This window comes from Dromaius novaehollandiae, chromosome 2 (assembly GCF_036370855.1).
Source record: "Dromaius novaehollandiae isolate bDroNov1 chromosome 2, bDroNov1.hap1, whole genome shotgun sequence".
In the NCBI taxonomy this organism is placed as follows: Eukaryota; Metazoa; Chordata; class Aves; order Casuariiformes; family Dromaiidae; genus Dromaius; species Dromaius novaehollandiae.
This window is the reverse complement of record NC_088099.1, coordinates 152,925,653-152,939,130: the sequence shown is the minus strand read 5'-3', so window position 1 is coordinate 152,939,130 and position 13,478 is coordinate 152,925,653. Positions and strand designations below refer to the sequence as shown.

Here is a 13,478-nt window from a genome sequence, read left to right as displayed (position 1 = left end):
TATTGGCTTGGTTTTATGTTAGGTCAGCTTACTTTCAAGTGGTGATACTCAACAATAAATTAATGTATTTATTGATTTATGAATAAGTTAATTGGGAAGGTACACTGACAATGACTTGTCAAAGAAACGTGTATGTGCCTATTTGGGAGAGGTAAGCATTTTATGAATTTGTTTTATTTTTTGAGCAAAAATATATTCTTGCAGCCACAGGAAAGAAAAATCATTTACTAAATCCTAAATGTTCTGCGAATAATTCTCCATCTTTGTGTATTAACATAAATTATTTAATCTAGTCTTTTTTATATGACATTTTTCATTACATGCAAACAACAAAACCAAGGATGGGGTTTTGGATACCTACACTGATCACATGATGCATATATATGTATTATAGATATATATACTACATGAAGTAGCATTGCTATTTTTGTTCATGTTTGTCTATTTTTCATCATGTTTTTCTACTTTTTGGTCATTGTATTGTGACTGGTATTACTTTATCATTTGGCTTTCATACCTGTCATGATTGTCACCAAAAATGATGTACCTGTCGTTGCTATTGTAATGTAGTTTAACAATGGTTTTAATAAAGGCGCAGAAAGAATAAGTACTCCCTGGACGAAAAGAGAGATGATTTTTTGCCAAGTGATTATTTAATGAAAAACAATACATCTCCCATTAAATTAGAGTATCTGTTAAGAACACAGAGTAGATAGTCATCAGAGAGCAAGTTAAAACTTTGAATCACAGCCACAGCAAATGGGTCTTAGCATAAATTCTTGATATGCTGTATAGAACTCATCTAAAAGTATCCTAATATTAAAAATAAACCACAGTGCTAATATTCAGTACTTATTTTGCAATAAATTTTCAGGAAATCATATCCTGACCTTTAGAATTCTGGACCTCTCATGACTTTCAGTCTTTTCTTCTCTTCAGGTGAGACTAGAAATACTGATAATGATAGGATTTGACATGTCAGTTAATTTCTGAACAAGACTGAGATGGAATTTCTGTACAAGCAGTAGAAAATGTACTGAAGAGACATTAAAATACATGACAAGGAGCTCTGAGGATTGTGTGTGTGTGTGCACTAAATTTTGTGTTCCATGTTCAATAGTAAATCAAAACACAATCATATGTGTACATCTAAAGAAAGGAAATGGGAAATTTATTCTAACAATGAAAAGGGAAAAAATAAATCTTCAGCAACCTGCACTAAGTCTGAAGTTAGGCCTATTTTGAGCAGGAGGTTGGACTAGTTGACCTCCACAGGTGCCTTCCACCCTAAACTCTCCTATGGTTCTAAATGCAAAGCATTGGATAAAAATATGGCTCAACTACAAACATGAAAACAAATGAATGTTAAACACTAACAAAATAAATCATTAACACACTTTGATATACAACTAAACATATAAATAGATGGCATTTACATACCTATTGTTAGCAGTTTTCATAGAACTGTGAATGTTCTCTACCGCTAAACTCTGAAACAATGTTTTCCCAGCTGCTCAAAGGCATTCATACACATCTAGTGAAGGTGTATGTCTGACCTTATGCATCATAGGAGTGAATTCACAGAAAGAAAACTCTTGGATAGTTTGGACTACATCATACTGATCAATTCCACCTTTCAATCAGAACTGTAGGAGACATAAGGAGCAATCTAGAGAGCATTCTTGAAATGCTTTTTTTAGTACATAGCAAGGCTGCAAGTGATGCATCAGGCGAAGATGATGCTTGGGTTTTTTCAAGGGTGCACTATAGATAGAGTACTACATGGAAGAAACCATTATATTCTTACTTAACTGACAAGAATGGCATCTAAGTGAAATACTGTAACTGTCACAACATGCACAAATGAAAATAGGTAGTATTTTTGACTGGTGAATAGCACAGTTTCTGTTGGTATGGGATGACCCTTGATGAGGTTATTCTCCTAGAAGATCTTATCATAGTCATGTAGAGAATATACGTGCTGCCATACATAGCTCAAATGTAAAGAATATGTAGAGCTGAGTATCTTATCAGTAGTGCTATGTGTACACGAAATTGTCCTTCCATCTGCATCTCAAATACACTGTTTTTAGTTAAAAATAATAATAAAAAAACCCTCAACCCCCTAGCAACACTGTAATTCCTTTCAAGAGAGCTTTCTTCATGGATGTCTGATTATACAACAATGCTCTTTGGGATTTCTTTTTGAGTTAAAAACAGAAATATCTTCTCTGAGGCTACAGTACATAGTTTAAATAATCTTAAATCCCTTTATTGAAGTGAACCATGGTCCCTTTTCTCTCATCATATTGCTGCATAAAATTCATCCACCACAAATTTTAACAAAAGTCTCTATAATATATATAAGGAGAAAAGATACATACCCCTAAGTAGTGTAAATTGACCCTTTTTTTTTTTATTCACTGATAATCTGGACAATTTTTAAGGCCCAGTTTAAATAACTTACTATCAATTTACTGTATTACTATTTATTCAAATCCAGTTTTCTTCAGCCAAAGTACCTTACCTGGTTCAGTGCCCATGACGGACAGTAAAATTTTGTATTGATTCCTTAAGATATCTTATAAAAATTTTTTTCTCAGGTAAAATAAACTATATAGTTTGAAGTTAGGTGCCCTACTCATGATAAAATATTGTTTAGAACAGTAACCCATAACACACAGTTTTATTTTTCAGACAATTAACCATGAGTTGTGCTTTTTTTTTTTTTTAGGTTAACTGGATTTCATCTTCCTCCACCTGTGACAAGTACAAAATCTGTATTTTCGTTGCGCTTGACAAGTGACTTTGCAGTTAGTGCTCATGGATTTAAAGTTTACTATGAAGGTAAGAGACACTTAACAGAAGAATATGGATTTTTTTACCTGATGTCTGTACCTCATAAAAGTCAATGTCCTAGCTGTACAGACATATTTAGAACCTTATACAAGTTACAATGTTTGTGTTTCATGCAGTCTTTCAGATGCATAGACGCTCCCATCTGAAATGAAAAATGTAAAACTCTATAACTCCATCCAGAAACAAATGTTTTCTGATTTGTACTTTGATAATACCAAATTCTATAAATTCTGAAACAAAAATCATAATATTTCTAATCCTTCTAAGGTATGTTTCTGCAAATTAATACCAAGACTTTACTAGCTACTACCAGATTTCAGTACATAGTCAGATTTATATCTGCAAGTTTTCTCAACCTCTTGGTCAGTTTTCTTCTTGTGGTTTTTATAGGAGAAATGTTCTCTGAACTACTGTAAAACTATTTCTCTATTGCAGTTTTCCAAACTGTCAACAGTATTCACATAGACACTGAAGTAAATGAGCTGGCACATATATTTCTGAAGTCTGGATGTTCATAATACTGCATATATGTTCCAAGAAGGATGTCTTTTATGATCGAGCCCATTTTAGGCTTAGAATATACAACCACCCACTTCTTACTATCAATTTCTTGGCACAGGGACCATAAACTCACACATGTGTTTATAGAATATAAGCAAAAACAGTTGCTTTTCTCTCTCTTTTCTCTCTCTTTTATTAACTGATATAAAGACATATTTGACCATTCTGCTTCCAAAAAGTGCATCTCAGCAAGCTGGGAGCTATCGTATGTTGTCTGGAGAAGCTCTGAGGCCATTGCCGTAACTTGCTCGGTCCCATCAGCAGCAGTGATCTAATCACTGCAAATGTCATAGCTGAGTCACCCTTTGGTAGCTGGGAAGCTATGTGAAAACGGGTACTGTGCATGAAGGGCTGCCATGGAAATACAGAGCATTGAAAATTGATTCTAAAGGAAAATGTCTTCAGCCAAAGACACTGCCAGCCTGTCAGATATAATGCATTAGAGTGCTGATTAACCTAGAAATTCCCATCTATACTTCTGTATTTTATGTCAAGATATGAAATGAAAAACATAAAAGAATTTTCAAGCCTTTCTTGTCCTTGGAGTTATTACAGAAAATAAGCAAGATAATTACACACATTCTCTTTTCTGGCTTGCATACAGGCAAGATGATAATATAGAAAACAGAAATTGAACCTATGTGTGACAAACTATTTTTGGCTGGATTGTAGCTACTTTGCAGTCTGTTAATTTTTCAAGTGTTCAGTAATTTAGTTCAGTGGCAGTGTAATTATAAAAATGTTATACACAAATGTACTAAATATTAACAATGCAAAACTTGATTTATACTCCTCATGTGCGTATTAAGAAAATGTATAGTGATTTTTACTTTTCCTTTGCATAGGTTGGAAAATTCAAATTCACTATATCCAGTACCATCTACTGTCCTTGTACATTGTTTGCAAGAAGGCCTTGCACTGCTAATGCTAGTAGAAGTTGTACTATAAATTTTGGTTATGTTAGAGAATGATTAACCTAAAATGCAAGATGGAGTTCAGTTTGACTGCACAGATGACTGACTCCTCACATAGTTCCTGTCTAGGCTAAAATGGCATGCTGATTAATAGGACTTCAGGTCCTAAATCATTGAAGAGTGTGGGGAAATTTTACCTTCAATCACAGAAATCAATATTGTAGGACAAAACATAAACTTGTTAACCTTAATTTGAAACCTATCTCTTTTTTTGAGTCTGCAGCTTTATTCTTTAAAATCAGGAATATCAGAACAAATTAGATGAGACACCAAAGATTTTCTTCACTGGAACATCCCTTCCTATGGCCAGATCTAGTTCTCTGAGAGCTAAAGTTAGGCAGCTTCTTTCAGTGAGAGAATTTTTCCTTTAATTCCTGTTCCTCTGACTTTCTATGAAATGACATCTCACACTACATCTCACACCCAGCTAGCAAAGAAATAAAAACTCATTACATTCCTTTCATTTCATGTCTCCCTCCTTGACATGAGTGAATAGTTGTATTTAAATGATAATCACATCAGGGCAATCTCCATTTCTTCTCCTGTACTCATTGTGAATGTGTATAACCCTGCAATCAACATTTTCAGATCTGGTCCTACCTAGCATCCAATTTTCTGAAATTTTGATTGCCCAGTAGCTCCTTTTTAGCTTCTTGATGAAACATCAGCATACTCAGTGCCCTTAAATTTATCAGACCACGTACTTAAGTGCTTCATTATGGATCTGTAATTTAAAACCTAAGATAGAAATGATTAGCAACCCATCACTGCAGTAAAGCAAAATCATGGAGCTAGCATGGTAGGGCAGGATGAGCAGCAGAGATATATATGTGAAGGTATCACATCCATCTGTAAAGTGATTTTAGAAAGAAGGAACATACATTTCATAATGAGTGATCATATAAAATACTTTCCTTTGACATGTTTGGAAATATGGGATATATAGGCAGATGGTTATATGGGATGCACTGCCATTCACTAACTTGGAAAAAAAAACAGTGACATGTCTTCTCATCCGGCCTCCCATCCTTTTTGATATATTTACAGTTCAACTGAAATTTGACAAGAAAGTCTGGAGTACCTGACAGTATTTGAGGGAACTGTGCATCTACTGTTGGCCTACTTGAGCATAATATACAGGAACGTATTAATTTTCTGTTCTCTGAAAGTAAAAATGGATAAGAAAAGGTATAAAATGCTATCACCAATGACAGACTATAAAAGTTAATCAAGATTTAGCATGTGTATAGAAATATAGAAATAGAGAGGGAAGTATTGTGCTGGGCCATCATATCCAGGCCTCTGCAACTGCATCCAGCAGGATTAAGTGCACAATGGACCACAAAAATACCCACACAGGCCTTCTCCCTTCAACATTGTAAGCCTCACTCTGTGTCCTTACTTTCTTTCCTCAGTATCATGTGGCATATTTGGATTAGCTTTGGTATTTCTTCATTGTGTGTATACTTTTCTATGCTCCATTTCTACATCACTTGAAAAGTAACACATCTGAGAAATAAAGCTGTTTGTATAGATCAATACCCCTGGGAAAAAAAAGGATTTAATGAGAGAAAACTGAAAGACATTACACAAAGGAAAAAGACATCATTCACGATGACCATAGAAAATGATGAGATGGGCTAAAATTAAGGAGAAATTTTAAGAAAAATAAAATAAGATAAGATAACTGCAAGCAGCACTTTATCATTTGGTCACTGCCTGGTGGTGCAGCTTTACTGGCTGGAGTGAGGGATTGGCAATTGAAGAGCCTGCGGATTCTCTTTTGGTCACTGCCTGGTGGTGCAGCTTTACTGGCTGGAGTGAGGGATCAGCAATTGAAGAGCCTGCGGATTCTCTGTCTGCGTTTCCTGGAGAGGCTTCTGGCACCTTTTCCTCTGAGCTTCCCGGGTCTGTGTAACATGCATGGGCATTAATGTATGAAGGAGAAATGTTATACTTAATCCTGTATTTAATCGTTTAGGTCAACACACACTGCAGCTCTGTCCTTTCTATTTTACTTCTGATAAGACTGTATTGGTGGTGGAATAGAAGAGCTGGATGCACTTTTCCATTTCCTGTGGTACCGGGATACAGAAGGCAGCTTATTCATTGTGAGCGTGGGAGGGGAAATACAGCTGCTGGGAAAGAAAGGAACAGAGCAGCCTGACCACCCAGCAACGGGCTTCCGTGAGCCCCGTCCTGCCTTGCACAATGCATCCTTTTGTTCTGACTGGGCTCTTTTGTAACCATTAAACAGGTAGCTGGCATAGCTAAAATCAGTGACTTCATTAACAATTTTACTGCTAGAGTTTATGGCAATCTTTATTTACGGTTAATATGATACATGTTTTTGTGCTATCCCATTGAACATAGGGGAAAAAAAACAGAACTTCACCGATAGATGATTTTTATATTGAGAACTCTGAATATCCTGGAGATGGCTCATAATTATTTATAATAGTGTTATGAAATGTCGTTTGATCTGTTTTGTATTGCTACTTGTATTTTTAAAGATGAATTATGAGACCTTGTGAAAATAATGCAATGGTCCCAATGTTTGTAGTGGAAATGGCACTGTAGAATTTCAACAATTTTGCTGAAATGGTTTTGAGATGGGGTTGAGGACATTGTTAAAATTTCAAGATTGATCTCATAGTTAAGGATGATGGGAGGGAGGGGCAGGAAAGAAGGGAGCAGATGGTGTTTATTAACAGAATAGGATTTCCATTTAGTGGATTGTAGAGACCTATCATGCGTTTCTTTCAGGGATGTGAAGAAAAATTGGTAGGTGATTATTGAAGCATGTAGATCAGAAATACTAGTATGATTTAAATGTGCCAGGATGTGGAGGCTAAAAATAATTTGGCAGTTGATATAGAACTAGACTATGTGAACAAATAGGATAATCTATTTTTAGTTCTTCTGCATATCAGAATATAGAAAAGTAGCTACAGATAATCTAAATCTCAGATTCAGATAAAGTACATAACGTATTAAGGATATTGAGGGTGCTAATAATATCACTACTAAGTTCCTATAAAAATTTAAAGGAGTACTAATGAATTTTTACTTAAAGTCAGAATAGTCTCTCAAAAAAGGCCCACCCAAAAAGTGGTTGCCGGACTGCAGTTGTAAAAGCCACAAACTTTCAGTTAAACAGTGGTCACCAGGCTCACTGCCTGACAAACAGCACAGAGTATTGGTTTGGTTCAGATTCTGCCATAACGATGTTAGATATGTCTGCACTCTGTGATATCGTTGTTTCAGGAAACCTTTGATAAAAAAGGAATTAAATTCAGTTTGCCCAGTGTTTCTGAAAGAAAACTCCAAAAAGGAAAGCATAATTAAAATAGAAAATATTTTAATTCTAATGGATATATTCATCATGGAAATTTCTGTTTTCCAAAATCAGACATACTAAAACTCCTTGTTAGAAGGAGATCAGAATTCTGAAATTTTCAGCCATTCAGCCCGTTGGGGGGGAAAAAAAAAAAAAAGAACACAAAAAGTGCTGGAGATTCAGCATGTCAGCTGCATGCATAAGTGTCTGCCACATTTTCTAGGAGGTCACATAAAATGATCTAGTATATCCTCCTGGTCTTGGGATACCAACTGTGGGCAGAAAATATCCCAACAGTGTACCTGGTCTGAGACCTGCATGTACCATGCACAAGGCATAAGCTAAGTTTAGAGAAAGAAAGAATAGATAAGTAAGCTAGAAAACGGTGCAGGATCATGTTGCAGAGTGATTTTTTTATACGGATGTGATATCAGTGTAACTCCACTAAGAGAAGTAAAGTTGCACAAATGTTATGCCTATGTAAACAGGAAAAGAATATAGCCCTACTTTTGACAACATTATTAATATTTCAGCATCAATCCAGACAAGACAAAACAAAAGAAAAAGAGTCCCCATATTAAAGGATCCAAAATACCTCAAATACTTTATCTGGTAAAATTACAAATCAGTATTCTTTCCCATGTAGCATTAACAGATGTATAGCCACATGACACCTTCCTAGCAACTCTTTCTTAAAATCAGAAGATTTCCAAAATACAATCTGTCAGCTAATACTTGTCAGTGTCACTAAATAAAATAAGTATTGTCTGGAAAAATATTTTTTTCTTACAGTTGATCCAGTGTAGTCTGACTGTGTGTTGCAACACACCGTTGCCTCAGTACTACAACAGTAATTCAAAATGCCAGAAATACTAGTAACATGGCAGCACAAAAGAGAATCACTCGTTATGAAAATAGTATCAGGTTTTCTCTGTGCTGATTCATTTTAAATATGTTGTACTGTTCCCACCAATCATTTATAGATTCAGAGAGTGCAAAGACAGACAGACCTTTGACTTACTTTCATTAATTTCTATTGCATTTCACACATTTTTTTTGATATTGCACTCATTAATTTGGATGTAGCTAAAGAATAACTTCTGGAGACAAACTCAGCTATTGAAGATATCAAGATCTAGAGAAGCGATGACTTTCTGTGATTTCACTGATTACTCTGACTCACTTAGAAGTAAGACTTTTTAGCTTTGATTTTACACTTCCAGGCACTAGCTCTTGTTCTGCTTTTATCTGATAAATTACAGAGCCCTTAATATTAGCATCCATTAGTTCTTATGCTAGGTTCCTAAGTACTGCAATAAAGTCACACACTTCAGAGTATTTGTCTTTAATATGGACTTTATAAAAGTTCTAATGTAAAATATTTTTCCAAATCACAAATTATTTTGTGGTATTCTTTTATGATTCGTCATTTTTTTGAGTGTTGTGAATCCTAAATGTGTATTTTCTACACTGTAAACAGAAGTAATTATTAGCATCTGAAGATTGCATTAGCCCTTTTTTGCAGCCAGATTCCAGTCTAAGCCCATTCTATTTTGATGTCTGGTGCGATTTTTCAAAGAAGCATAGAAATGTTGGACGATGTCTCATGCAGTCATCTAGTCCAACCACTCACTTGAAGCAAAAAATGCCACCAACAGTAGATCATGTTAGCTGTGGCTTTCCTTAGTTGAATCTTGAAAGCTGTTGAGGATGGTGGCTTCATGGCTCTGAGAAGTGTTCTTATAGCCCTATTGAAAAGCTTTTCTTGATGTCCAACCTGGCCCTCTCAAGCTACAATCTGTGGTCATTGCCCTTTGTTATGTCATCTACTGAAAAGTGTGAACAGTGTCTTTATAACTGCCCTTTAAGTAGCAGTAGGCCTCTTCTCTTCCATACAAAACAAGTCCAGCTCCTTCAACTTTTCCTTGTAGATCATGTTTTCTGAACTCCTGACTATCTTTCTTGGTCTTGGCCCATCTTGCTCCTCCTTTGGACCATCTCCAGGTTCTCAACATCCCCTTTGAACCAACAGTCCAAACTAGGATGCACTGTTTCCAGTGCGGCCTCACCAGTACTATGCATAGAGGGATAATTCCCTTATCTGCTGCCCACACTCATCCTTATGTAGCCTCTTAAGCAGCCTGTCTGATTTGCAGTGAGAGCACACTGTTGACTCATCCAGGCTGGCGCAACTTGATATCCGCTATGAACCCCCTAGTGCTTTTCCTCAGGTCTGCTACTCAGTTAATCAGTACGCAGATTATGTCAATACATAGAAAAGGTCTTTTTCTCTCCATGCTGAACTTCGTACTTTTTCTTGCTGAACTTCATGACGTTTCTATTGGCTCAGTGTTCAAGTTCATTAAGATTTAGAGTCTGGATTTATACTGCCACTTGGCATATCAGTCTTTTCCTCTAGTTTAGTGTTATCTCCAGATTTACTAACAGTGCAATCTGGATCATCCAGGCTGTTCATGAAGATGTTGAGCAATTAGGGCCTCGATATCGACTGCTGGGGTACTCAACTGTAACTGATTCAGTAATGCTCAATAATATTCAGTTGCATTCAATACTTGTTCATCCTTCCTAGCTCCCAAATGAGAATGCTTTGTAAAATGATGCTGAAAGCCTTACTAAAGTTGAAGTATATTAAAGTGACTGCTCTCACTTACCTTGTCCACCTAGTCAGTCATTTCATCTTACATGTCACTTGAGTTGGTCAAACATAATTTGCCCTTGGTAAATGTGTGTTGACTACTCCTGGTTGCCATCATCCTTCAGGTATTTGGAAATAGATTCCAAAATGATGGTCTTCACAACTTTTCCAAGAACTGAGGTAAGAGTCACTAGTTTATAGTGCCCTCTTGTTTTCATAAAGACAGGTTTAACGTTACTCTTTTTCTAGTCATCAGGGACCTCCACTGATTGCCATGATTTTTCATGGATTACAGGCAGCAGCTTTTCAGTCACAGCGGGACAGGTCTCTCAGTGCCTTTGGATATATTCATATTCAGGGATTCACTCAACTTTTGTAGGTAATCTGTCATTTATTGCTCAGCCACAATTGACTGCCCCTCTCCTTCTCAGCTGTACTGATATGTGCAGAGATCTGAGAATAGATTTCTTCTTGTGAAGAATGATGCAAAAAAGGCATTGTGTTCTTTGGCCTTTTCCGTATTGTTTCTAATATTGTTTTCCATATTGGTTTCCATTGTTGCCTTCTCCAATGCAACTTTTTCCCTATACTTCTTTTTGCTACTAGTGTACTTGTAGAATCCCTTCTTGTAACCCATTACTTTTCCCACTAGTGCTAGCTCTCACTGGCTTTATTCATTTTGTCCCTAAGTACCCAATCAATGCTTTTATTCTATTCTTCTGTTGCCTGCCCTTTTTTGCATTTTAGTTTGCTGAGAAGCTGCCTTCTTAGCCTAGTGGATCATTTGCTGAAATTTCCTGTTTTTCTGAGTAAAAGGATAGTTCAAGTCCTGATTTGATTCCTGATTTATCAGCAACTTCCAGGAGATTCTACCTAACTATTCCGCAAGGCTACTGTCTTGAAGTCAGAGGTAGCAGTTATGAGCATGAACAAATCTCAGCAGTCTTTCTGCAAAATCAGGAGTCTGGGCTTTAGCCAAGAAGCAAACTTTCCAGGAATATAAGTCTGGCTTGCAGACAGGAGGCTGTTCCATGCAGGAGGGAGTCTCTAACCACTAACACTTGTTAGTTCTTCTTCTTAGTGCTGGTGCTAATCTGAAGACCTGAGATATCCAGCCCAGATTCATCCCTGATGGAACTCATTCTTCCTTCTCTGTTGCCAGGGTCATAAAAATATCTTCTAGGTCAAACAGCTTAGGTGGCAATGGAGCCATCCTTTTGCTGTCAGAGTCAGACATTTCCAACTTCCACTCTCCTGGCAGTTTGGGTCCTGTTGTTTCTCCTGCATTGCCTATGTCATATCAATTTTCTTGCCTTCCTAGGCTTACTGTCCTGCTTCCTGAAAATCCCTTGCCTCAGTCACTTGTTGCTTGTCCCCAGTGCAATGAAGCTTGCTCACCTTCTCCTGCAGCTCCCAAACGTGGTGCCACGGTGAGTTTGCCACAGTACACCTCCTTCAAATGAGGCCAGGGGAGCACCAGGCACTCCTGCAGCCTGAGATGTGGGCAGTAGCATTCAGCCTCGGGGCTTCCATCTGAGTAGAGGCTGCTGCAGAGTCAGCAACAGCAAGTGGCTAGCGGCATGTCATGACTGTTTGTCAGTCCTCTTTTCCTATGAGCAGTAGAGCTTACCTCCTTTCCAAAATGCAGTTGTGCCATACGTGTCACTTGTGATGTATTAACATGTATTTTGTTTTAAAAAGAAATATTTTACCTAGGCAAGATCCAGGTTACTCAATATGATTGTGTTCTTATTGTTCTATTGATCTTTGTGTCATGCTTGTGATTTTAGCTGTTTGTAGTCAAAAAGCTTTTAAGAACCTTTCTTCTCCCCAGAATAGTCTGTACACTAAGTGAGTTTCCTTTGTGCATCTGTGTAGAATTTGGCTTTCTAAAAAAAGCTCAATTACTGAGTGTGTTTGCGTCCACTGTGAAGTTCAGAACTGCCTTATGTCCTGCTAGTGCTGTGATACCTGTTTACATCGTTGCTACTGACCCGGTTAGTCATAGCTGCCAAGCTAGGTCTGAACCACAGTTAAAACTGAGGCATTCCCGTGTGAAGCCTATTCTGAATTCTTCTTGACACTCCAGCTGGATCCAACTTAGAAAGTTTTGAATTTTGGCTGGAGTGACTCTGTTCCAAGGAGAGGAATTTGTAGCAAAATAGGTCTGATTAGAATAAAGCTTTTGGTTTCAGTGTTAAAATGACTTCTTTTCTTATACCATTATTCCTGTGTTTGTTAGTGCCAATAACCTATTTGCATCAGGGGACAGTGTGGCTCTCCCCTACCTGTTGTTCCTGCTTAGACAGCAACCTACCTGCTCCCACTGCAACCTGAAGCTGTGCCACTCTTGGTCTAGATGGGTCCCAACATGAGATCAGCTCAGTGCCACTACCTGGTTGTACAACGTTCAGTCCATGGCCTGCTGCACAAGCACCACCTCACAGTGATACAGCATCAGTGCAAACAACTGCAGCATAATCATGTAATAAAAGTTTTAAAATTCTGCCTGGAAATCACAGAACAAACAAAATAATTAGTCATTATATTCCTTGGGACCATCCCAGGAGACTACTCTGTTCTTTTTCTGACCCTAGAATACACTGGCCATAATATCATTCACATCAAACATGTATATATATATTTTAATTTGAACACCTCATCATCAGTTGTACAGTAATAAAAAAGTCTTCACAAAAATCCAGAAAAATAAGGTATGTGGAACCGCTGCATCAGCAGTTCCATAGTTACTTTTCAGGAATATTATACAGATCTTGAGCTTAAACCACAGATCTCAAGTGTGCGTAAATGTTTAAACTGTGCTATGATCGAGAGTGAAGCTGACATTGGTGTAGTAATAGGTTGGCTTTCCTAGTCTTTAGGTGAGACAGATTGTCTGCTCTTTAGGCTACCAGTCCCATGCTTGGCCAGAAGGCATAATTATGGGTATAATTTCTTTCAGTAGCTCTCAAAGGTCCTGTGTGGATTCTTGTGTCATTTTAATAAATAGAACGCAAAAGTGCATTTCAAGATTGTTCCTGTTGCCAAGAATTTGCAGTCACATTTTAAAGCGAATATGTGAAGAATT

The 13,478-nt window shown here is 37.2% G+C and overlaps 1 protein-coding gene across 1 annotated transcript in view; it reads left to right on the top strand.

The window, feature by feature from the left end:
* CSMD3 (CUB and Sushi multiple domains 3) overlaps positions 1–13,478 on the top strand; it is a 693,764-nt gene that overhangs the window by 107,813 nt on the left and 572,473 nt on the right. The window contains exon 3 of the mRNA XM_026101199.2: positions 2,735–2,847. Within this exon, the coding sequence (XP_025956984.2) occupies positions 2,735–2,847 (113 nt within the window). The remainder of the gene's footprint in view (positions 1–2,734; positions 2,848–13,478) is intronic.